Source organism: Anticarsia gemmatalis, chromosome 1, assembly GCF_050436995.1.
Source record: "Anticarsia gemmatalis isolate Benzon Research Colony breed Stoneville strain chromosome 1, ilAntGemm2 primary, whole genome shotgun sequence".
In the NCBI taxonomy this organism is placed as follows: Eukaryota; Metazoa; Arthropoda; class Insecta; order Lepidoptera; family Erebidae; genus Anticarsia; species Anticarsia gemmatalis.
The window spans coordinates 11,273,368-11,296,934 of record NC_134745.1 but is presented as its reverse complement, the minus strand read 5'-3'; the positions used below and the strand labels follow the sequence as shown (position 1 = coordinate 11,296,934).

At 35.8% G+C, this 23,567-nt stretch overlaps 4 protein-coding genes and 1 pseudogene across 4 annotated transcripts; all 5 read right to left on the bottom strand.

The window, feature by feature from the left end:
* Positions 1–1,802: 1,802 nt before the first annotated feature.
* Positions 1,803–3,470, bottom strand: LOC142976283 (achelase-1-like; annotated as a pseudogene).
* A 2,538-nt stretch (positions 3,471–6,008) lies between these two features.
* LOC142976267 (trypsin, alkaline C-like) lies at positions 6,009–8,533 on the bottom strand. Its single transcript, XM_076119559.1, has 4 exons — positions 8,298–8,533; positions 7,431–7,596; positions 6,693–6,951; positions 6,009–6,352 (listed from the first exon to the last, which is right to left on the bottom strand). Exons 1-4 carry the CDS (start codon positions 8,386–8,388, stop codon positions 6,062–6,064), a joined length of 807 nt encoding a protein of 268 aa, XP_075975674.1. The 5' UTR covers positions 8,389–8,533; the 3' UTR covers positions 6,009–6,061.
* A 723-nt stretch (positions 8,534–9,256) lies between these two features.
* Positions 9,257–12,241, bottom strand: LOC142976275 (trypsin, alkaline A-like). Its single transcript, XM_076119565.1, has 4 exons — positions 12,112–12,241; positions 10,242–10,407; positions 9,682–9,940; positions 9,257–9,603 (listed from the first exon to the last, which is right to left on the bottom strand). Exons 1-4 carry the CDS (start codon positions 12,155–12,157, stop codon positions 9,313–9,315), a joined length of 762 nt encoding a protein of 253 aa, XP_075975680.1. The 5' UTR covers positions 12,158–12,241; the 3' UTR covers positions 9,257–9,312.
* Positions 12,242–14,970: 2,729 nt separating this feature from the next.
* On the bottom strand, positions 14,971–16,835 carry LOC142976311 (trypsin, alkaline A-like). Its single transcript, XM_076119601.1, has 4 exons — positions 16,739–16,835; positions 16,072–16,237; positions 15,456–15,717; positions 14,971–15,351 (listed from the first exon to the last, which is right to left on the bottom strand). Exons 1-4 carry the CDS (start codon positions 16,782–16,784, stop codon positions 15,058–15,060), a joined length of 768 nt encoding a protein of 255 aa, XP_075975716.1. The 5' UTR covers positions 16,785–16,835; the 3' UTR covers positions 14,971–15,057.
* Positions 16,836–19,824: 2,989 nt separating this feature from the next.
* Positions 19,825–21,535, bottom strand: LOC142976292 (trypsin, alkaline A-like). Its single transcript, XM_076119583.1, has 4 exons — positions 21,398–21,535; positions 20,755–20,926; positions 20,336–20,597; positions 19,825–20,157 (listed from the first exon to the last, which is right to left on the bottom strand). The coding sequence occupies exons 1-4, from the start codon at positions 21,441–21,443 to the stop codon at positions 19,867–19,869; spliced, it is 771 nt and encodes a 256-aa protein (XP_075975698.1). The 5' UTR covers positions 21,444–21,535; the 3' UTR covers positions 19,825–19,866.
* Between the last annotated feature and the right edge of the window lie 2,032 nt (positions 21,536–23,567).

Below are 23,567 nucleotides of genomic sequence, written 5' to 3'. Positions count from 1 at the left end.
GACAACTGGGAATTTACTTCCCACTTGCTTGCCTTACTAAGTTACACTATAACTAAGAAAGCCCTTTTTTTCTAGTAATATTATTTGCAATTACTTTTTTTAAATTATAGTTAATTTTATAAAATATTGCACTTGGTACCTATTACTTTATTCTTGATAATTGCTAGTTGTTTCGGAATCATCTCTTTGATATATTTCATAGGGGTACAACATTACCTGCTTTTTTGTTCTCTTGTTTAAAAATATAGAGTTTACGATTTGTTTAACACATAGAGTTTTTCAAAAACCACAGTTGATAATAATCTTTGAAATACTTTCACAAAGTTGCGATTATAAGATTAATGATTATAAGATTAGTGACGTAAAGCAATTATTGAATGCGTTGATTTGATATTTGTTACTTATCGCAATAAATTGATATAAGATGATAATTAATCATACTATGAATATTTATCTGCAGTATTTAAACAACAGATTAATCCCCGTCAAAACTTTATCTTCTTGTTCTACAAGGAAAATGATTTAATGATGTTAATAAACAGATATATTATCTTAAAATTAGTCACAACTGGAAATTTTATACTAGACTAAAAATAAACGAATATAATCTAGACAATTTAAAGATGCTTATTCTGCGCCAGCAAAATCAAATCATTCAAATGCTAATACTAAATATTTTTAAGCCACAGTTTGTTTTTTTTGTAAAATCAAGCCTTTAAAAAGAGCTCTTATATAACTTTTGGGCATTTAAGTGCCACGTAGTATTTTGTAAAAATATTTATTTTCTATTTTACTACTAAATGTGCAAGCTTCCATACCAAAAAATACGAAAAGAAAACACGTTTCCTGTACGGGGACCCCCTGCGAACAAAACTCGTCGCTAGCTACTTCTATAAAAGATTATAATAGCTCCAATCAATGTATAACATATCTGAGGCAGCTGCCATACAGCAACACTAGAACGCGCATCTTGCCGTTGAAAGTGTAGACCTCTAATTAGTTAATTGTTGCCACAACGCCGTCACGAGTACTAGTTTTTAGATTAAAACCGCAACATCGTCTATTGTGAATCTACTAGTGTTTCAAAATGAAATGAAAAAGAAGCAACTTGCGCAGTCTTTCAAATAGATTCGTTTTATAACAGTCGTTTTCACTGGTCAATTGGTATCGGGAATTCCGTAAAAGGCACTTTTCGTCATCATGTCGACCAAAACGAATCGGAGTAAAAGAAATAATATTAAATCAAAAATCATGTTTTAAATAAATGCTAGAATAATAAAAAGACATAAAGGCAGGAGGGAAAACTAGTTAACATTAAATACTTTATTATCTCGGACTCGAACTGAAATATTCACAGATTTGATTTATTGTTGTCATATCTTTGTTTAAAACAATTACTTAGAATCTTATCAAGAAATATTTCCATTGATACCGGACATGCTCCTGTTTACAAGCGATATTATTGAGTAAGGCTTGATTTTGCATCATTAGATTAAATTCGAGGTAATTCTTTGACGTTTTCATAGACAAGACGTTGTCTTCTTTCTTCAGATTAGCTATTGTTAATTAGCATCTACATAATGCTACGTTGCTTATCTTATCCATTGTAATATATCTTTCAAACTTTTACAAATACTTTCAATGCTTCGGAAGATACAAAGACTACCCCTACATTTGCATCCACAAGTTTGTCAAAGCCCACTTACGCACTCGCGGTTAACCGCGGGAGCGGATATCCGCCAGTTTTAGGAAATAACTCTCTACAGTTCAACACTTCTTAGGGTCAACACAAACATAAAACATTAATAATCAAAAATATTTATTTACATTAATCTTCGTGATTTTTCACAAATGAAAAAATTAAGAGTTATTCTGGATCCAAGAAGTAAAACGAGAAACACGCGCATTGACACCGGGGAAAAAGGCTTGAGCACAACCTCTGCCCCATGAGCAGACACCAACGACAACACCGTTGTGGTAGAGAGGACCGCCGGAGTCACCCTGGCACTGGTCACGACCACCGACGTCGAGCCAGCCGGAGCACAGCATGTTGTCAGTGATAGCAGATGCGCCATAACGCTGGCGGCAGACAGTCTGATTGATAGTCCAGATTTGAACATGACGAAGCTGCTCAGAAGGTATTCCAAGTTCCTGTAAAATAGAACGATTTTTCACTACTGAATTTAATACTATCAAAATTAGAATACCGTGGCCACTACTTACCGTACGGCCCCATCCTGTAGCCCACACAACCTGGTTGTCACCCAAGTTGTAGTTGGCGCCAGCAATTCTTGCTGGTTGAACGCCAGTTCCATAATTAACGTTGCTAGAAGCGCGCATAACGGCTATGTCGGCATCAAAATTCCTTGGATTGTAACTAGGGTGTCTGATAATTTGGTTAACGTTAATTACTTGACCTCCACTGTTTGCGTTATCGGAACCTACACGCCAACGCCACATGCCGGGGATATGTCTGCCTTCGCTGTAAATCAAAACATTTTTATTGTAATACGGATTTTTAGGCCGAGGCTAAACGTTGATATTTTGTGAAAAAAAAGTATTTTTCTCGCAATGTCTATTATTTTATGATAGATCGTTAGAAAACATATAACCATAATACAAATATCAGGTTGAAAACAGTTCAGTGGATATGAACCATATGCAATGAAGATGGTATTTACTCATTAAAATTTGTTTATTTTCATTTTAACATTTCTGCCTGACTTCGAAGGTTAGAAATAAGGCTAAAAAATATAGTAATAAAGTTACTGTAACTTTATTATTTAATATTTTCTTTTAACTTACTCAAAACAGTGAGCAGCAGTAAGAGCAGATCTCTGGTTGAGAAGGCTGGCACCGCATGCCTGTCTGTGGTTAGCTTGATTCCTGGCGTGGAGTAAAGCTACCATCTCGGGGTAGTTGCGGATACTGGTGACGGAACCACCAATAATCCGTTGGCCGAATTCCTCAGCTGAAAATTTGAAAAGCGCTATTATTTTTATTTAACACCAACATGAACTTATATACAATAAGGTATCGCTTTAAAAGCCCGTGGTCTCCTCGCGGTAACTTGGGTTTTCTTTTAAGTTAGTATCTGCCAGGGACAAAATTCCTTTTTCGATCGCCTATCGATCGCTAAAACTTTCGACAAATTTTTCACCGTAACTATTTTCTTCAAGCATTTTTAAATGTCAAACACTCGCTTGTTGATACAGTAGAAAATTTTGCTACAGAAACGATTTCATGCCTCTGTGGCGCAGCGATTTAATCCTTTGTGTCCGTTGTTTGTATGTTTGTAAAACTCCCCGCTACACAAGATCCAAAAGTTATTACTGCGGGAGTTGTTCTAAAAAAGTTAACTAGTAAAAATGTATACTATAAAGATTATTCATACCAGAGGCAGCTGCCACACAAAGTACCAACAACGCTAAAACACGCATATTGCCGTTTGTCTTAGACTAATCGAAGACCGCAAGCGGATGAACATCGGCAGAATCATCACAAGTATTTATACTATTAATCGAAGCGAATGATAGAGATTATCCTATAGACAGATATTGTATCTGACTATAGGGAGGATAAGGTCATTTTGCTTTATCATCGGGATTAAATATTTTAATTATCATTGCGCAAGTTGCGAAATAATATCTCTGAGAAACATGCTTAGTGAGATGTAATTTCTTCCTTAATAAAATATGCAATATTATAAAATTTAGATAGTGTAATTTTTTAAGCGGGATGAAAACATCTCTTTTTGGCATCGGGGTTTTTAGTGAATAGTTATAGTAAGTCACCTACTAAGCTATTGGTTAGGTTTGTTACATAAAATGTTTTAGCCGATAAGAAATTCAAGATGTTGTTTTACTTTTTTTTAGAAGCCTATAAAAAGAATGCTTTTTTTGATACGCTTGATTCTTATTTCGATTTTACAAATAATTGATTATTGGTTATTTTCCAAAAGCTAGTACCTATTCGTCAATTCACAATGCAAATGCAATTGCACAAGACATTACTTCAAATAATGTTTGTTCACAACTTTATTTCTAATTTGAATAAAATTTCTACTAATGTATTTATATGCGTTGAACCTAAACCGTAACAGGCTCAACCTTATAGTTAGCGTTTGCTTGGCAAACATTTACAAAAAAGAGTGTTTCTCACATATATTGATGAAAAGGAAAGAAAGAGTTATAAGATTTCATTTCGAATTAATCAAATTTAATTTTGGTCCATAAGAAGCTAGAACGAAACAAATAGATTTCATTTCAAATTAAACGAACTTATATTAGGTCCTAAGAAAAATAGCAACATAAGCATTGACGGGCATACACGTGAATAATATTAGCGTGATATTATCAATATATCTACCAAATCTGATTTACAGTTGTCATTATAATATCAGTAATTTGGGTTTTCTGCTGATACCGCTTAGTCATGTCTGAGAATGAGATACTATACTACAGTTTTAATTGCCGTCTCATTTGGGAGCTCATCGGAAGCGTTGAAAGGTACCTTTTTTATCAATTTCTAAATTATAGCGGTTAGTCCATTGAAATGTTACACGAGTTTTACATTTCTTAGAGGACGCAATTTTATTTTCGGAATATGTAGGGGAGTCAATAGAAGCTTAACTTGAAGTTTGTGGGGTCGCCACTCCTGTCTTCTATTGACCTCCCCTACATGTTCCAAAAATAAAATTGCGTCCTCTAAGAAATGCAATATTTGGCCCTCAAATTGTACCATTTCAATGGACTAGGTCAATTTTAGAACATAAAATATAAATATTATTTTTATTGGTTGTGCCGTAGATGATAAATAAAAAATCGGGATAGGTATTTGCTTAAAAACATTTAATTTTACTTCCTAAACAGATGGTAGTGGTAATCTAATAAGGAGTCGAAGTAGTTGCCATGGCCGAAATCGGTCAGGTATAATATATCATCAATCATCATCATCGTTGTTGTTATAAAACCTTCAATTTTCTATAGGGTATTTCTTACATTCCTAGTTGACTGGACTAACCCAGAGCAACATGAAATTTCCCTTTACTTTACTGTCATTAATATCCCAAATGCATTAAATACATTAACTGAGCACAAAATATAAAAATTGCGGTATGTTTACAATCAGGCGCTTAATTTCTTAATTATCATTCAATTTAATTTTGATTGTGAATCAGAAGCGCGCATCTCGGCTCTATCGAAATTTTGTAGTACGTTTTAAATGTTATACTTTCGATTCTCGATTGTACCAATTGTAGAGAATCGCGATACTAGTCGTCATTTTGATGCTGTACGCAATCACATGTATGTTAAATAAAGAGGATCTATTGCTTTTCACACAAAAATGTTAGAGTAATTCACACCGATAGCGATGTAAAACTTGACGTTAAACTATACTTTATCTCCGTCGGATGCGGTAGGAGCATAAATATTAACTACCTATTCATCTTAAATTTATTCATCTAAAATTTCCCTATAGTCGTTAGTCACTGACATATTTAGCAAAGTCAGTTATTTTAACTAATACTAATGATTCAACGATTTGACTTTAATTTAAAAAAATCGTTTTCCCAGACTCACAGCATGACAAGCGTCAAACAAATAATACGTTCTATTTACTTACTCTTTGCCGAGTGGTATAAGTTGACACCTCCCACACAAGTGGTCGCAGGTTCGAACCCAAGGCAACACACCAATGACTTTTCGAAGTTATGTGTGTATTAGAAATAATTGTCACGTGCTCCAACGGTGAAGGAAAACATCGTGAGAAAACCTTGCATGCCTAAATTTGTTTAATACATTTATTGAGGTCATGCAAAGTCCCCAACCCGCACTTGGCCGGCGTGGTGGACTCAAGGCCTAACCCCTCCCTCATTACGGGAGGAGACCCTTGCCCAGCAGTGGGACAGTAACGGGTTAAATTTATTATTTATTTATTATTATTTACTAACTTGGAGAATGTAAGATTATAACGAATAGATAAATAGAAAATTAAAAACTGCAGCTGTACAATATTTATTTCTTTTTATAACAATATAATAACTAATAATAAAAATGATCTAAGCGTTATTCTGAATCCACGAAGAAACTCGGGTAACACGTACATTAACATTAGGGAATCGTGGGTCGCCACAGCCATTGCCCCATGAGCAAATACCAACAACGACATGGTTGTGGTAGAGAGGACCGCCGGAGTCTCCCACGCATTGAGCACGACCACCGACGTCGATCCAGCCGGAGCACAACATGTTGTCAGTAATCCTTGCGGCACCGTAACGCTGGCGACAGACGGCCTGATTGACAGTCCAGACTTGGACGTGACGAAGCTGCTCAGAAGGTCTGCCTGTGTTCTGTAACATAGCAATTTCTCGTAAGAAACTGAACTGATGAGCGATGATGCGGATGGTTGAAGGTTCGGACCCGAGGCAACACACCAATGACTTTCGAAGTGATGTGATGATAATTACTTATTCCAACGGCGAAAGAAGACAGTGATGCTATCTTCCATACCTAAGAGGTTTCTTAATGCTTAGTCCCGAACAAGCACTTGGCCACCGTGATGAACACAGGGCATAACCGTAACACGTAAGGAAACTTGCTCAGCAGTTGGACATTAATAGGTTAAATTGATTCATTTAGTCTTATTTATTTATTGAAATAAAATAAATCGGTAACCAATATCAAACGTACCGTCTCACCCCATCCTGCAGCCCAAACGACCTGATTGTCACCAAGGTTGTAATTAGTGCCAGCGATTCTTGCTGGTTGAATGCCAATGCCGTAAACTATGCTGGTGGAAGTGCGCATAATTGCCACGTCTAAATCGACAGTCCCCATATTATAATTCGGGTGTCTAATGATTTGGGAAATGCCAAAAACGGTTCCTCCACTGCTTGCGTAATCAGAACCCATACGCAAACGCCATTGACCCATGAAATGCCTGTCGAAACTGTAAGAAAAATATAATTAATAAATTAATTCCGTAAAGTCGGGTAACATTAGCTCAAATTAAAAAATATATTAAACTTCCCGCTACTTTGCGAAAGCAGTTATTATCAAACTAGTTCAAGCAGGATTTGTTAGATAGCGTTACTGTCCCTCACCTACACCAGCATCGTGTTCATTCGGATTTTTGTTTCTTGAGATCATCTACGAGCTAATTATTCTTATCTTTATTCTCATTTCACAATGCTCGTTCTATACTCCTCCGAGCATATCGAGTAGGTCTAAGAATCAGCCAACATCTATATTTCATACCCCTTAGTGATATTTTAGACACATTTTTCTTTTTACTATATCGCATTAAATAATGCATACGACTCTAAACTTTTACCCTTATATCACCAACCTTTATTAGTATCAACCATATAGCAAAGCAACGTTTGCCGGGTCAGCTAGTAATATAAAAATAAAAATTCTTTAACTTACTCAAAGCAGTGAGCAGCAGTTAAAACCGATCTTTGATTAAGGATGATGCCGCCACAGTCCTGTTTATGATTCACTTGATACTGAGAGAACAGCAAAGCAACCATTTCTGGGTAATTCGTAATGCTGGCGACGGAGCCACCAACAATTCTGTTTCGGAGCTCTCCAGCTGAAATTTAAAACATTGATTTTATGTACTAAAATCCGATTAACTATTAGGAAAAAAACATGTTGTGGTCTTTTGGAGGCAAATGTTTTAAAATAATACTAGAAAGTGTGCGCATGTTATAATAATAACGCATTTAAGTCTCACTATAAAAGACGTATTATATATTTTTTATCGCTACGGTCATGTCAGTCGTGTTTAATTCATGAGTATGAATCATTAAAACCGTTTTTCTGTTTTTAAATAATTCCCACTGCACCCATTACGAGCGTTGATAAGATTTACGTACAAAATTTCTTGATAGCTAGCCGAGAATCGATAGACAAGTATAGTACGAAATCGCAGCTGCTGTATTATGCGATATCATTTATTTTACATCCTAACAGTGATATAACTGTAAATTAATTGTAAATCAAAGACTAGTTGCACTCACCAGTCGGTAAACGATAAGTGGGTTTAGCAATCTTGGCGGGGACATTCTATAGACAGGTGGCCGCATAGTGGTATTTGAACTGAGCGTCTTCGTGCTTCGGAGGGCACGTAAACTGTCGGTACCGGTTGTTATCAATAAGATAACAGTCGTTAAGCCATGTCAAAGGCGTTTGGGCGGCTTGAACAACTTTGACACTAGGTTGACCACTGACCATACGACAAATGAAATGAAAATGAGAATCTTAACATTTTAATGAAAACATGGAACATACCTGAGGCAGCTGTCACGCATATCACCAACAAAGCTAAAACTCGCATCTTGTAATTCGTCTCAAACAAGCAGGCGACTATTGTCGAAGCCATTAAACGTATTTATACGCAATAATATAATGCTCATCTTTATCTAAATTAAGGATAAAACATTTGAAGTGTCATCTGGATTTAAATTGTTATTGTCTTGACCATTGAAAACGTATTTATATGCGAAAAAATAGATTTGTCAAGTTGTTAGGAGATTCTTTAGCACCGCATCAGCAAACTTTGTTTAAAGGTGTTGTTATATAGTATAATACTATATGACATGATATATGGATCCCGCAATGAAAGTTTTCAAGGATCAATCCAAGTCGCGTTATCCGTTCTCCGTCTAGCCCTATAGTTAAAGGTCGTGATTTCATGTATGTATTTTAATATTATTTAAAATACAAACCAATAATAAAAAAATGACAGTTTTAACTACATGATTTATTAAAACAAACAAGCATAACTGCGGGTAAAACATACGGCATAAATATCTAAAGAAACTTTTAATTATTATATTATCGTAATTATCTGTGTATATGGATATGTACGAATCTTATCAGAGAATAGATATTCGATACCGCACATTATCTTGAAGTTTAGGAGAAATATTTAATTGTCGTGTGTTATATTCTTCAATTTTATGTTTTACGGCTGCATCGTAATAAGTTGTGCCTACGTGGACTTTATTAATATACTAATTATTGGCACAAAGCACACCTAGGCACAAAACATTCTGGTTAGAATGACGGGCTTAACAAAAACCGGTTAGCTTCAGCTGTTTCTGTTTATAATTTTGAAATGAAATGTATTACAAACCTATCATTTTCACTTTTTGTATCTGAACGAAAATGTTTATCCATTACCGATAGTTTTCATTTATGATTATCGTCGTAAGTCTAAAAAAAATTAAAAACATAAAAACAACTCATGAATTGCCAGTAACATTTTCATAATTATTTATTTAGTTCGATACATAGAAACATTTTAAGAGTTATTCTGGATCCATGAAGTGAAACGGGAAACGCGTGCATTCACACCGGGGTAACGAGCTTGAGCGCAACCTCTGCCCCATGAGCAGACACCAACGACGACGCGGTTGTGGTACAGAGGACCGCCGGAGTCACCCTGGCACTGGTCACGACCACCGACGTCGAGCCAACCGGAGCACAGCATGTTGTCGGTGATAGCAGATGCACCATAACGCTGGCGGCAGATATTCTGATTGATAGTCCAGATTTGGACATGACGAAGCTGCTCAGAGGGTCTGCCGGTTTCCTGTAAAATATTTTTTATAAGTAATCACGAATAATTCATATTTTTCTGTGGTAGATAAATAGCCGATCTCATACGTACAGTGGTTCCCCATCCTGCAGCCCACACGACCTGGTTGTCACCCAAGTTGTAGTTGGAGCCAGCAATTCTTGCCGCTTGGACGCCAGTGCCGTAGTTGATGTTGGCTGTGGCACGCATCACAGCGATGTCGGAATCATAAGTCCTTGGGTTATAATTCGGGTGATTACGGATTAGGTTGACGTTTAATACTTGACCACCACTGTTAGCGTTGTCGGAGCCCACACGCAGACGCCACATACCAACTACGTGCCTGCCGTCGCTGTAATCAAAATAGTTTTACATCAGTACCACGATTCCAATATTGATCGACAACCGAGTGGCTATCGAATTATTTTGCCTCTAGCGGGTGCCAAAAGAACATTTTTTGGAGTACAGTTTAAATGTCAAACCCTCGGGACTCAACTCTACCGACTGTAGAAAATGGCGGTACATATTAAATCACATTTAATAAAAAAAATAATATTTACAGTCAGTTTGTTTTACGTTTTGAAATGCTGCGTCTGAAGTATGTCTGAAGCTGACAATTTTAATGCAATTAAACTGCAAAAACTGTAACTTACTCAAAGCAGTGAGCAGCAGTAAGAACAGATCTCTGGTTAAGGATGCTGCCACCGCATGACTGTCTGTGATTAGCTTGATTCCTAGCGTGGAGCAAAGCTACCATTTCAGGGTAGTTGCGAATGCTGGTGACGGAACCACCAACAATTCGTTGACCGAACTCTTCAGCTGAAGTTTAAAAAAAATATATAAAATAAATTCACTTTTCTAATGTAATAATAATAGCTATAAATTTGTCATTTTGGAATTAAAGTTTTAAAACGCGATATGTAATTGCTGATCGTGCATGATGTGAACTTATTAATTGATATTGAAATCACATCGTGGGATTATAATTTAAGTACGTATCTGTTTTGTAATTTTTTATTATTTTAAGATGGTATTATAATTTTAATTTACTGTACACTAATAATGAAGGATAAATAAAATAATGCCAAAATTCTTAGTCACACTGGAGATTTCGGGAATTACAGATATATCTGGGGGCACGGAAGTGCCCCCGCAAGTCGAGCAAAAAAAAAGCGGCACGGCCGTAACATCCTTTTCTCGAAGCAATTCGCGCTATTTTTGACACCCCTATAATTTCGTTGTGGATAAAACAAGAAGCCTGGATTTTCAGCAACTAATTAGTCATTGTATAAACACGGTATATTTAAAATTTCAGTCAATTTGAACCAGTAGTTTAAGAATGACAACTTGTTAAAATTTTGAATTTTGTCACTCACTGATTCACTGACTCACTGACTCACCGATCATCAAAAGTCTAAGGTACTTCTAGCAGACTTAGAACCTTAAAATTTAGAATACAAATAGGGTTTAGTGTCTTAATCATGGGAAAAATGTAATATTTTCTAATTTCGGTCCAGTTTTCTAAATACAGCAACTGCAACAATAACTTTGTAATCCCATATAAATGTATAAGATTACAAGGTTACATTTGCAGTTAATGAATTATTATTACTGTAGAAAATAAAATAAATAGGTGTAAATAGGTACCTACTATATGAGGCATAACGGGAGGGGGTATAGGGTGGGTAAGGGTGTTTAGCCCATGAAACTAAACAACATTCCCATAGGAAAATATGTTGAATTATGAAAAAAAAAAACGTCTTTCCACACAAATTGGACTTATGTTCGCTCTACAAAAAGAAGTGAGATGCCACCAAAAACATTCTGTAAAAACCTCAAGTCTCGCCGTAAAAAGTGGTGAGATCTATATAATACCAAGTCGATTAATCTATTTAGTCTCTACTTGAAGGACCTTCTGTCTTAAGTTATTACGTATGCTATTATCATGCCAATTAAAAAAAAATACCATTAAAACAAATAGATCGACTTGGTCATCGCAAGAAAACACAAATTCGCCATTAACATTTCAGGAGCATTAACTTCTCGTCGTGCTGTGTAGTGTGATACATACTAATAATTAAATCATGCGATGGCCAGGTCGGTCTATTTGTTTACAAGGTATTTTTTTTATTGGCATGATAATAACATACGTAATAACTTAAGACAGAAGGTCCTTCAAGTAGAGACTAAATAGATTAATCGACTTGGTATTATATAGATCTCACCACTTTTTACGGCGAGACTTGAGGTTTTTACAGAATGTTTTTGGTGGCATTACTAAGTCTTCTCAACTAAAAGGTTGGTTTTTACTTTTTTAAACGTTTTTTTTTCAAATCATGGTGTCATAGAAGTTTTTTTTTTATGAGAAGACATACCGTCATTGACTCCCACTTTGTAACTTTAATACTTTTGAACTAAACTGCTTTTTTATTACTATTTTTTGAGGAAACTAATTAAGTCTAATATTTTTCCAATAACTGAGTGATAGACTAATTGGGATTTGATTTCCAAAATAGCACATACCTGAGGCAGCTGCCACACAAAGAACCAACAACGCTAGAGCACGCATTTTGCCGTTTTCAGAAGACCGTAGGCAGATGACTGTTGTTTAAGTCATCACACGTATTTATACTAAGTAATATCTTGTTCATCATTATCTAATTAAAGGATCACGTCATTAATATCATTTGGATTAAAATGCTGTCATGTAATACAAATAATATCAATATTTAATTATGATTTTGTACGTTGACACAAAGTTCTACATATTTTCTTTACGCTGTAAATAAATAAAAACAGTGTAAGAAGAAGAGAAAGTTTATCTTTTAAATAAAAAAATTTAGCCCACTTTTCAGAATTTCTTGTGTTTTTGGAAGCACTCACATGAGATAATAATTATTTACTACATGATTAAAACGTCCAACAAAACTCGCAAGGCTTATATCGCCCCAAATAAGTAAAAACTCACAAACGCGTTTTCCATATTCACCACAATAAAATATTTAAGTGACTTTTTAAAAATCTTAGCATGATCATTCTCGCAGTAAAAAAGTATGAAGTAAAGTAGTTTATACAGCTTCCGTTCCAGAATTCATTGCGTTTCTACTTCATATAAATCATGTTTAACATAACGTATGGATGATTGCAACGACAAAATTTGACGCTATGAGAAATTATAAGAAAACCCTTTGAAATTAAATGCTAAATGATATGCTAAATGCGAAATGAAAACTAATGAATAAAAAACTCTGGTAAATGATAAATCACAGGCAAACCAGCGAGTAAAATATCTGCCTAAAAATCAGATCCGTTATTGTCATATCTATTAATATTTACACATACATCTTATCATTACACAAATATATGATACTGCTTAGTGCTAGCTGTCTCTGAGCTTAAAGAAATATTTTATTACCACCCGTCGTGCGCTTTAAGTCTTAAGTCGATATTTTTTATTATATTTTTTCTAAATTACTATAAATTTAAATTTTGTGACGAAGACCTGAGAACAAGCCTAGAGTGTGAAGCTTGAACCTTTTTGTGTTAAACATAATTTTAAAGTAATACAAAATCCTAATTAAAAAATGGCTACAAAAAAGTGTTGTATTATTTATATACAATTCTACTTAATTCGTTACTAATTCATTGTCATCTTTGTGAACTTTTAATTTGTGGTGAAGCGTCTAAGCCGTTAAGAATACAAAGTAATATGTAATTTGATTGAATTCAAAGAGCTATTTTCTCAATATTGGCGACATGTTCTTGGTATCAATAAGTAAATTTTCAAATTTTTTAAATTAATAAATCCTGTATCTTAGTATATTATATCAATTATTTGTATTTCACGTATAAAATGCGTCAATTGTTATGTAGTTCTTATAAATTCTGTTATCCTAATGTCTTAACGTCTTAACAGGCAGTTTTATAAGCTGCCACACACATTTTGCCACGATTTAAAATAGCATAAAATTTGAACGCGCTTTAGTTATGTTACATACTAAGATAGATTCAATTCTTCTTTGTAGTTAAACCGGTAGCAAAATTTTTTGTTACTTAGTAATCTTCAGTTCAATTCAGTCATACTTTTATATGATACTAGCTTTTGCCCGCGACTTCGTCCGAGTGGTTTGTGACTTGTGACAGAATTTTAATGCAAACTTTCATCGGTTTAAAATTGACAAAGTTTCATACAAACTTTCGTCCCCTATCTTATCCCCTTAGGGGTAGAATTTATTCGAATCGAATTAAGAAATAATTTATCGAAATCATTCTATTCAATCATCTTAGCGGATGTCATCTACCTGCATGCCAAATTTCAACTCCATCCGTCTAGTGGTTTGGGCTGTGCGTTGATAGATCACTATGTCAGTCAATCAGTCACTCAGTCAGTCACCTTTCAGTTTTATATAAATATTTATATAAAATTCAGACTATTTTTTTTCTTTTACAATGTCTATCAGAAAGAGATATTTCTGGGCTATTTCAGTCAATTACAGCCTGTAGACAATAAAATTGTTATTAATTCGTGCATGCACATGATTAGCTTTGATACCGGAACATTACAAGCGATTAACAATTGTAATCGCAGGAAATGTTAATACTATTATATTATTATACTTACTTTACACAGTAAACTTACATTTAGATCTTTGACAGTCGTTAACAGTAGTCAGAAGCTTAAAAGTCTGACAAGCAGTCTTACCGAAGGGTATCGTTGTTATTACCCAAGTAACTGGGTTGTGGAGGTCAGATAGGCAGTCGCTTCATGTAAAACACTGGTACTCAGCTGCATCTGGTGAGACTGGAAACCGACTCCAACAAAGTTTGGAAGAAAGGCTAAGCCATGAAAATATACTTAAATTATTTTTAGTGCATTTCTAATAATACTTCACTGGGACTCTACTAACTTGCAAAAGGTATCCAAGATAGGCTGAAAAAAAGAGATCGGTTTGCACGTAATATTCCCAATGAAATTATAAGGATAATTTCCAGTAAGTGCTGAGATGTCAGGCCGGCAGTCGATTGTAAAATCATCAGCCAAATCCCTTGATAGCATGTTTTTGTGAAAAATGCTGTGCCGAACGTGGGATAGAGACAAGAAAAAAAAGAGTCCTAGGCATAAGGATAATTAAAATTAAAAGTTATATCAAAATTACTGAAGAAAGGGTAGGCTTAAAATAATTAAGTTATGATTTCGAAGTCTTTCTAGTCTGTTTCAAAGTTTTCTGCTCATCACGAATATTGCGTTAGAATAAAGGTCTAGTTTCGACTAATATATCAATTCTAGTATCAAAAATACTAATAAGTACTATATTTTTCTAGAACATAACCTAGTAAGTGGGTAAAAAGGTTTAAAAAAACATCTCTCGTAAGTGCATAAATATTTTTTTATATTATATTTTAATAACAACGTCTGTAAATGCATACATAATTTTATTTTTTTCGCTCGTATCGGTAAGAAGGGACAGTTTATCTTGAGTTGTTCTGAATCCAGGTAGTGAAGCGTGATACACGAACATTAACACCAGGGTAACGAGCTTGACCGCAACCTCTGCCCCATGAGCAGACACCAACGACGATGCGGTTGTGGTACAGAGGACCGCCGGAGTCACCCTGGCACTGGTCACGACCACCGACGTCGAGCCAGCCGGAGCACAGCATGTTGTCGGTGATAGCAGATGCACCATAACGCTGGCGGCAGACATTCTGATTGATAGTCCAGATTTGAACATGACGAAGCTGCTCAGAGGGTCTGCCACCTTGCTGTAAATTTGAAATCATTGCACATTATAAAACTCAAAGCTGACCCCTCCCTCGTTCGGGAGGAATAAAAATAAATTTGTAACAGGTTTATAAATAGTACTCACAGATGTGTGACCCCATCCTGCAGCCCAGACAACTTGGTTGTCTCCTAAGTTGTAGTTGGAGCCAGCAATTCTTGCTGCACGAACGTTGTTGTTGAAATTGATGTTAGAGGGAGCGCGCATAATGGCGATGTCGGAATCAACAGTTCTTTGGTTATAATTCGGGTGTCTGCGGATATTATTCACTTGAAGTACTTGACCACCGCTGTTGGCGTTGTCAGAACCTACACGTAGACGCCACATACCATTATGGAGTCTGCCGTTGCTGTAAAAAATAAAACAAGCGTTACATCTCCGTCTCTTCAACATAAAATTTACTCTAGGTATTCATACATTTCCTAAGGTTCCAAGCGGCCGCCCCCCCAATGAGTTCTAGAGCTGTTCGTGGGGGCTAGGATACAATTCAAAGACAAATGATTATTGTGTCCCATGTCCCAGCCCAGCTATTCTAATACCTTACTGACTGAATTTTATAATTATAAATTTCAACGTTTTATTACAAATATAAAGTCGAATTAATTTGGGAAAAGTAGGATGATATTATCATATAAACATTTGCATACACACATTCACTTTACACACTTGCTATAATAATAATCATATAAATATTTTAACTTACTCAAAGCAGTGAGCAGCAGTTAGAACAAATCTCTGGTTGAGGATGCTGCCGCCGCAGTTCTGTCTGTGGTTAGCTTGGTTGGCAGCAAATAGTAAAGCTACCATCTCAGGGTAGTTGCGAATGCTGGTAACGGAACCACCAACAATTCTTTGGCCGAACTCCTCAGCTGAAAAATAAAACAACCTTATTTATGCATTCAGACACTTGACCCACGGTCATATTTATACAATTTTTATGGCATTATAAGGCCCAATTCAGTCAGCAAGCAACTAATTGATGAAATCTATTATGCATTTCTCTTCTAGGAAAGAACTGATGATCACGATCAAAATATTAATGAATACTTTTCATATTTTAAATAACAAATGTTTCCGTTAAATGTTTTTTTTTTCATGAAAATCATTTTAATTAAATCTGAAAGGATTTTGTCGTCAGCCGAGACCTCTACCAAGCCAATTAGGTTGTCGACAACAGGAACAATCCGACCTTACTGGTCCGTTTTATTATTAAGTTATATCAAAATATACAGTCCCTAGTATGAAGACCAGCACAGCAATCTTCCTTATGACTATAATATATCTTAAGTAAAAGTTCAGACTATCCAGAGACTATTATAAGTTTTTTGGTAAGTACAATAATTGTATAAAAAATAAATTGAAATACATACCTGAGGCAGCTGCCACACACAAAACCAACAACGCAAGAAAACGCATTTTGTCGTTCACTGTAGACCGTGGACCACGAACAGGTGCCTTTTGCCGGAACCAACCTGTGTATTTATACTTAATAAAAACAGTGACATCTTTATCTAATTAGAGGATAATGTCATATTATATATATCATCTGGATTAATTTGTTTTTGTGTTATGTCATCATCGCAAAATATACTTTAGTATAAAAATTCTTTGTGCACATCAAAAAAATATTTTTGTGTATTTGTTACAATTTAATTTACAAAATCAAAATCAAAATAATACATATATTACTAGCGAACCCGACAGACGTTGTCCTGTATACACGTTACTAGTAAATTAAAAATTAATTAAAAACGCATTGTCCGGCGGACAAAATTGTGAATCTAAACCACTCTCAGATCCCCTTGAACACACAAAAAATTTCATCAAAATCGTTCCAGTCGTTTAAGAGAAGTTCAGTGACATACACACTTACAGATGAATTATATATAATATATAAAGATATACGTATTAGACAGTTACTCGCTTATTTTGTTCCATTTCTAGGAAAAAGCTTTCTTTATATAGAAGCGGTCAAGTCGCCAAGGTATTTGATTGTAGTAACCACATCGAGAAGATGGTTAGTCATTATCATTATCATTAAAAAAGACAACTCCCGCACTAAAAATTGCACTTGTTTCGCGGGGACTTTTACAAACATACAATTTTTTTTTTTTTTTTTTATAACTCATTACTGTCCCACTGCAGGGCAAGGGTCTCCTCCCAAACGAGGGGGAGGGGTTAGGCCTTGACTCCACCACGCTGGCCAAGTGCGGGTTGGGAACTTTGCAATACTTTGCATACCCTCAATAAATGTATTAAACAACATTTTTAGGCATGCAAGGTTTCCTCACGATGTTTTCCTTCACCGTTAGAGCAAGTGATAATTATTTCTAATACACACATAACTTCGAAAAGTCATTGGTGTGTTGCCTCGGATTCAAACCTGCGACCACTTGCGTGGGAGGAGCCAACTTAAACCACTCGGCTATCTCTGCTTCTTTGAAACTGACCATCTGTGGAGGACTTTGTTTGTAGTGTCCAAGTGTGCACAATACACAGGTACACTTTCTATTCCATCATTCTCATAGTCTGGTGGGACGGATAACCGACATGACCAGTGAGAGGTAAGGCGCAGGACCGACGGCTTTACGTGCTCACCGAGGCACGGAGGTCTTCAACCTCAACTTCCCAACTCCGGGCAATCTCTAAGAAATTCTTAACAAAAAATCTCAGAAAAGAGTTTTTGGTCCGACCCAGGATTCGAACCCGAGACCTCTCGCACGGCAGCCGCATATGCTACCGACCGCGCCACAGAGGCAGTTACATACAAACAACGAACACAAAGGACCACCAGACCCGAAACAATTATTTGTGGATCGCACAAATAATTGCGTGGGAATCGAACCCGTGGGAAACGACCTCCCGACATTTCGGCGTGGAAACCTAAACCACTGCGCCACGGAGGCAGTGAAAACTCCTTAGGATTGTTTTTTTTATTATTTTTTGCTTTTCAGAGGATCTTATACCCATTTCACAGCACTCGAACTTATTAATATAAATTAAGTTAGTAAAATAAAAAATGGTATTGAGTTTCCGTTGTTTTATTTTTAGTCCTCAATCACACCTTACAAGAGTAGTAGAACTGAAATGTGTCAAAATTAAATCTACTTGATATGATATGAAGATATTATATCAAGTAGATGTTAGCCTTAGCTATTTACCTCCAGATACGTTGAAACATGTCCAGTCAAAGTTCGTAGAAAAACAACGAGCCGTGGTCTTATAAAACATTAAGTGTTAATGGTGCCCAACGTGTCACGTAAGATTCCGTGGTCCTAGCCTATATCTGGCTACGGCGGCCAATTTCATTGTAAAGGCACCCGCTCTATTTTTTTTTCTCATAACCCAGTGGGGAAGGATAGCCGGCACTACACAGAGGTCAGTAGGCACAGAGTTATTGTAAATATGGTAAATACAGGCAGGCCAGCATGTTGAACTAAAGCTACCAAAATCTTCTTTAATGTTGGCACAATATGATATTATCATTTAATGATAATAATTATGTAGAAATCTTATCAGTACATAGATATGTATGTGCGTGACAATGCACCATGCCGTCAAAAACATTCTGTAAAAAATCCCAGCTCTCGCAGCTCATTCTCTCTACCGTAAAAAGTTGTGAAATCTGTATAATACCAAGTCGATTAATCTATTTAGTCACTACTCGAAGTACCTTCTGTCTTAAGTTATTACATTAGTTATTATCATGCCAATATTCAAAATATTTTTAGTTTAAACAAATAGATTGACCTGGCCATCGCATGATTTGATTTTAGTATGTATCAATATATATATGTACACATCACGACGGGCTAGCAACCGAATTCCTCACTAGAGTCCTTCCGAATATAATGACTGAGGTGAGTATCTTAAAGTTAATGCTCCTGAACTTTTAATGGCGAATTTGTGTTTTCATGCGATGACCAAGTCGATCTATTTGTTTTAAACGTAAAATATTTTTAAAATATAGTAGTAAGCGACGAAAAGATTGACACGAAGAAGAGGTATAAGTTAAATATGATAATAAGCGTAGGTGTAGAAAAATGTGGCAATTTTTTAATGCAATTGTAAAGATAGTCATTTTATTGCAAGTTTAGTCGCGATGTTGTCAATTACTTTTGTTGTCACGATTCTCTCTTACATCATACTTGATATCATATTGATATCATCATGAATTAAATTAATATCAAGTATAATCCGGGGTCTTGCTACCAGCATTTTTCGATAAAAATATTTCGATTTCACTTAGCAAATAACTATAAAAGTAATCTGAGTTTAATTATTGTAGTTGATTGTATTGTTTGTTCTTTGGAATGATGTATACCAAATAAAGTTTTTAATGTACTAAATCAGTTGTATTTCTATTTATACTTTCAATGTTTGTCGCTTTTAGTTACAGATTGAATAGGATTTAATGTTAGGTTTCCTAATAGGATAAATAAGTGGACAAAACATGTGTGAACAAAATACATTTATTTCTCAAATGTCAGATTGCACTTTAAGCGTTGGATAAGATCCAAGTAGCAAACCGAGAGACTCGCACATTAACACCAGGGTACTCTGCTTCAGCGCAGTTGTAACCCCAAGAGCAGATGCCAACGACTACGTCATCGTGGTAGAGAGGACCGCCGGAGTCACCCTGGCACTGGTCACGACCACCGACGTCGAGCACTCCAGAGCACAGCATGTTGTCGGTGATAGAAGTTGCATCATAACGCTCCCGACATATTTCCTGATTGATAGTCCAGACTTGCACGTGACGAAGCTGTTCCGAAGGCCTGTTATATTCCTGTGTATAAAAAATGCAATTAAAAGTATTAATTACCTACTGTAGCGTCATTAATCGCGTGTTTTTTTATCGGAAGATAAAGTAGGTTAATTTTTACGATAAAAAGTCTGTTTTGTGATGTTCTAGTCTTACTTGCATTTACTAGAATACAATTTTACTAGAATAGCGATGTACGTACAGTCATACCCCATCCAGCGGCCCAGACAATCTCATCGTCTTCAAGGTCATAGAGAGCGCCAGCGATTCTAGCCGGCTGCACAGCATTGTTTATATAAACAATAGTGCTCGTAGACTGCAAAATTGCGACATCGCTATCTTGAGTATCCCGGTTGTATTGAGGATGGAAAATAATCTGGTTTACGACATGAACTACTCCCCCACTGCTGGCAAAAGCAGAACCGACTCGGAAACGCCACCTTGAACGGTTGTTCCTATCATCACTGCAAAACAAAAATACTTAAGATAATAATGAAATTAGTAGAGATTAAGGAAACAAACAGATAATACAATTATCAAAGGCAATTATCAATTGAGCGTAAATTCTTGGTAGCTGATAAAATTAGGCTCAATCTGAGTACTTTTTTTTAAATAGCTTACAGGAAACAGTGAGCTGCAGAAAGGACAGATCTTTGGTTGAGGATGGTACCACCACAGTCCTGAGCAAAGGTGGTACCAGTTGCACTGTAGAGCAAAGCTGAGATGTGAGGATAGTAGTTAATGGTGACCACGGAGCCGCCGATAATCCTTTGGCCAACCTTTGACGGGGCAGCTGAAAGGCAAAACTAAAATTAATTGCGAACTATAACTTCCCTTAACAAAATTCTAAGACTTCCCAACGATTTTTATTTTTGTAATCTTAGTATAGTTATATAACAAAGAAATAATTCGACTGTTAATTATATTCTTCCTTTGTTTGTTTCCTCGTCATACAATAATCATAATTATAATGTTAATTAATTACGATTATCACTATCATTTCATCAGAAACACGAGTAGAAGCTATCACGAGACTTAAAATATTTTATTTAATTTATTACAAATTGATTGAATTTGATAAAATATGTGCAATTTAATATTCAGTGTATAGGAAAGTTCGAGAATGTCGTTTTTTATTGGACTGCTCTACGTGTCAGCGAACACATTTCAACCGACTTTGTATGAGGAAGAGCCTTAAAACAACATTTTATAAGAAACTACAGAAAAAATATTATAAAAAATAGTATAATAACAATTAAAATACCTGAAACAGCAGCCACGCAAAGAGCCAGCAATACAATCTCACGCATTTTTCAGTAACTCAAGAAACTAATGTATGAAAATTATTCAACAGTACTTACTGAAATGAAACTAGTAATATTGGTTACTCATATCAAAGATAGATAAGTTTAAATAACTGAGATTAACGTGATAAACGTTAATTCCTATTGGCTTAAGGAGAGATTTAATGTATTTTTTACCTGGTATACTTTTGGTCGTTTCTAAGAAAATCTAAAATCTATTTATATTATTACTAACTGACCCAGCCAACGTTGTTTTGCCATATAAATAAAAAAAAATTGTCACTTAGGGGTATGAAAAATAGATGTTGGCCGATTCTCAGACCTACTCAATATGCTCACAAAATTTCATCAAAATCGGTCAAGCCGTTTCGGAGGAGTACGGTAACTAACATTGTGACACGGAAATTTTACATATAAGATACCCCAATGTTCTCGGAAGTTTAATGGTAATCAATAGTGTGGCATTTTTAACTTTTTGCTCCGAAAATTTACAAAACCCATTAATTCGGTTAGTCGAGTCTACAATATTTAAATGAGGAAAATCATACAGCTACGATTGCACGTGAGATCGTAGGCCACTCACATTTGGAGCAGAAAGCCCTGTAGTGAGTACGGACTCCTGTACCTCGTTTCTCTACCACTCGCTAGCCGGTTGTCAGTAGTCGATAATGGTAGAGAATCGAGGTACCGTACTTAAAGTTTACGGATGGTAAAGGTATAAAGAATTTAGAACGTCAGTCATACTGACTTAAGCAAAGGGTTTTAGCAATCCGCCTAATATTTCAAGTCGATCCTGCCTGTGATTTGCAGCACTCCCCACGAGATAGGAATGATTATTAGTTCGGGAATTGTCTTGATTTAAGGTTTTAAAAGAAATAAACGAACGAATGTTTATTATTTGGCAGCTCTCAGGCGTGACTTGTGCCAGTGTTTGATATAAAATTGTCCATTATCGTAGACAACCACGACAAAAATATCGATTAATTATGTCAATCAATCAATTAGATATTATATTAGACACCCTATCTTGTTAATGATATTTTTCAACATATTAGCAATAAATAGTATTCGTACATCAGTATTTATCAAAACAGTAGCTGTTATCATTTTTGATACATAATGCTAATGAGGAATGTTAGGCTTGCTACTCATATACGATTCGACATTAATCGGGCTAGCCGTACGACAAACCGAATATGTGTGGATGAATCTGATCGGCACAAGCCGTAATGTGGTTCTGTTATTCGTAAAATATTGCCGGATTGAACGTGCCGAATCGAATATGTGTCCCCACAAAATCATCGGTAGTTCGTATAGCGCGGATTTCGTGCGGATTGAAACCGCGCGGTCGGGACGCGCGTGACGCACGTTGACGTTGCTAGGCCCTTCGAACACAAGGCTACGCAATTCTCTAATACGCGTATTAACAGTTAACACGAATGCTTTGTGGTTATTTTTGCTTAGCATACTTGTAATAGGTATTTTTGGCTGAGGATTTGTCGAGTATTGTAAATTTAATTACTTTATTTAATAAACTATACTATGCAAAAATCCATACAATGTCAGTTCTTAACCATAATTCACTCCGGACACACATCTTACTCGAACGTTTTCATTTCCCGCGGGTAGCAACCGCGCGATTTGAATACGCACGGACTCCGCAATGTCAGGACGTATCCTTATTTAGTAATCACATGTATCTGAGCGATAAGATATTCGCCACCCGTAAGTGGTCGTAAATTTAAAGGAAAATTTATGTTACTTAACCAACTGAGAATTACCTGTGTATGGCCACGATATGACTTTTTTCATTGATTTTTATTGACTTCTACGCATTCGACATGCACTTTAAATTAGATAGATAAAAGAAAAGCCAACACAACAATGTTGTTTCGAAAGTTATGTGTGTATGCAATAATTACCACTTGTTAAATCTGTATATATGTTAGGTGTGATGAAAAATTGTACGCCCATGAGTTCTTTAAGACAGTCCTTGGGGGTATGTCTACCTACTCTTGGCAAATGTGTGGGACTAAAAGACTTCGCTCATTCCGGGGTAGACCCTAACTCAACACTAGAAAAAATAATTTATTAACTATAATCTCTGTTTTCATCCATTTCGGGTCGTTA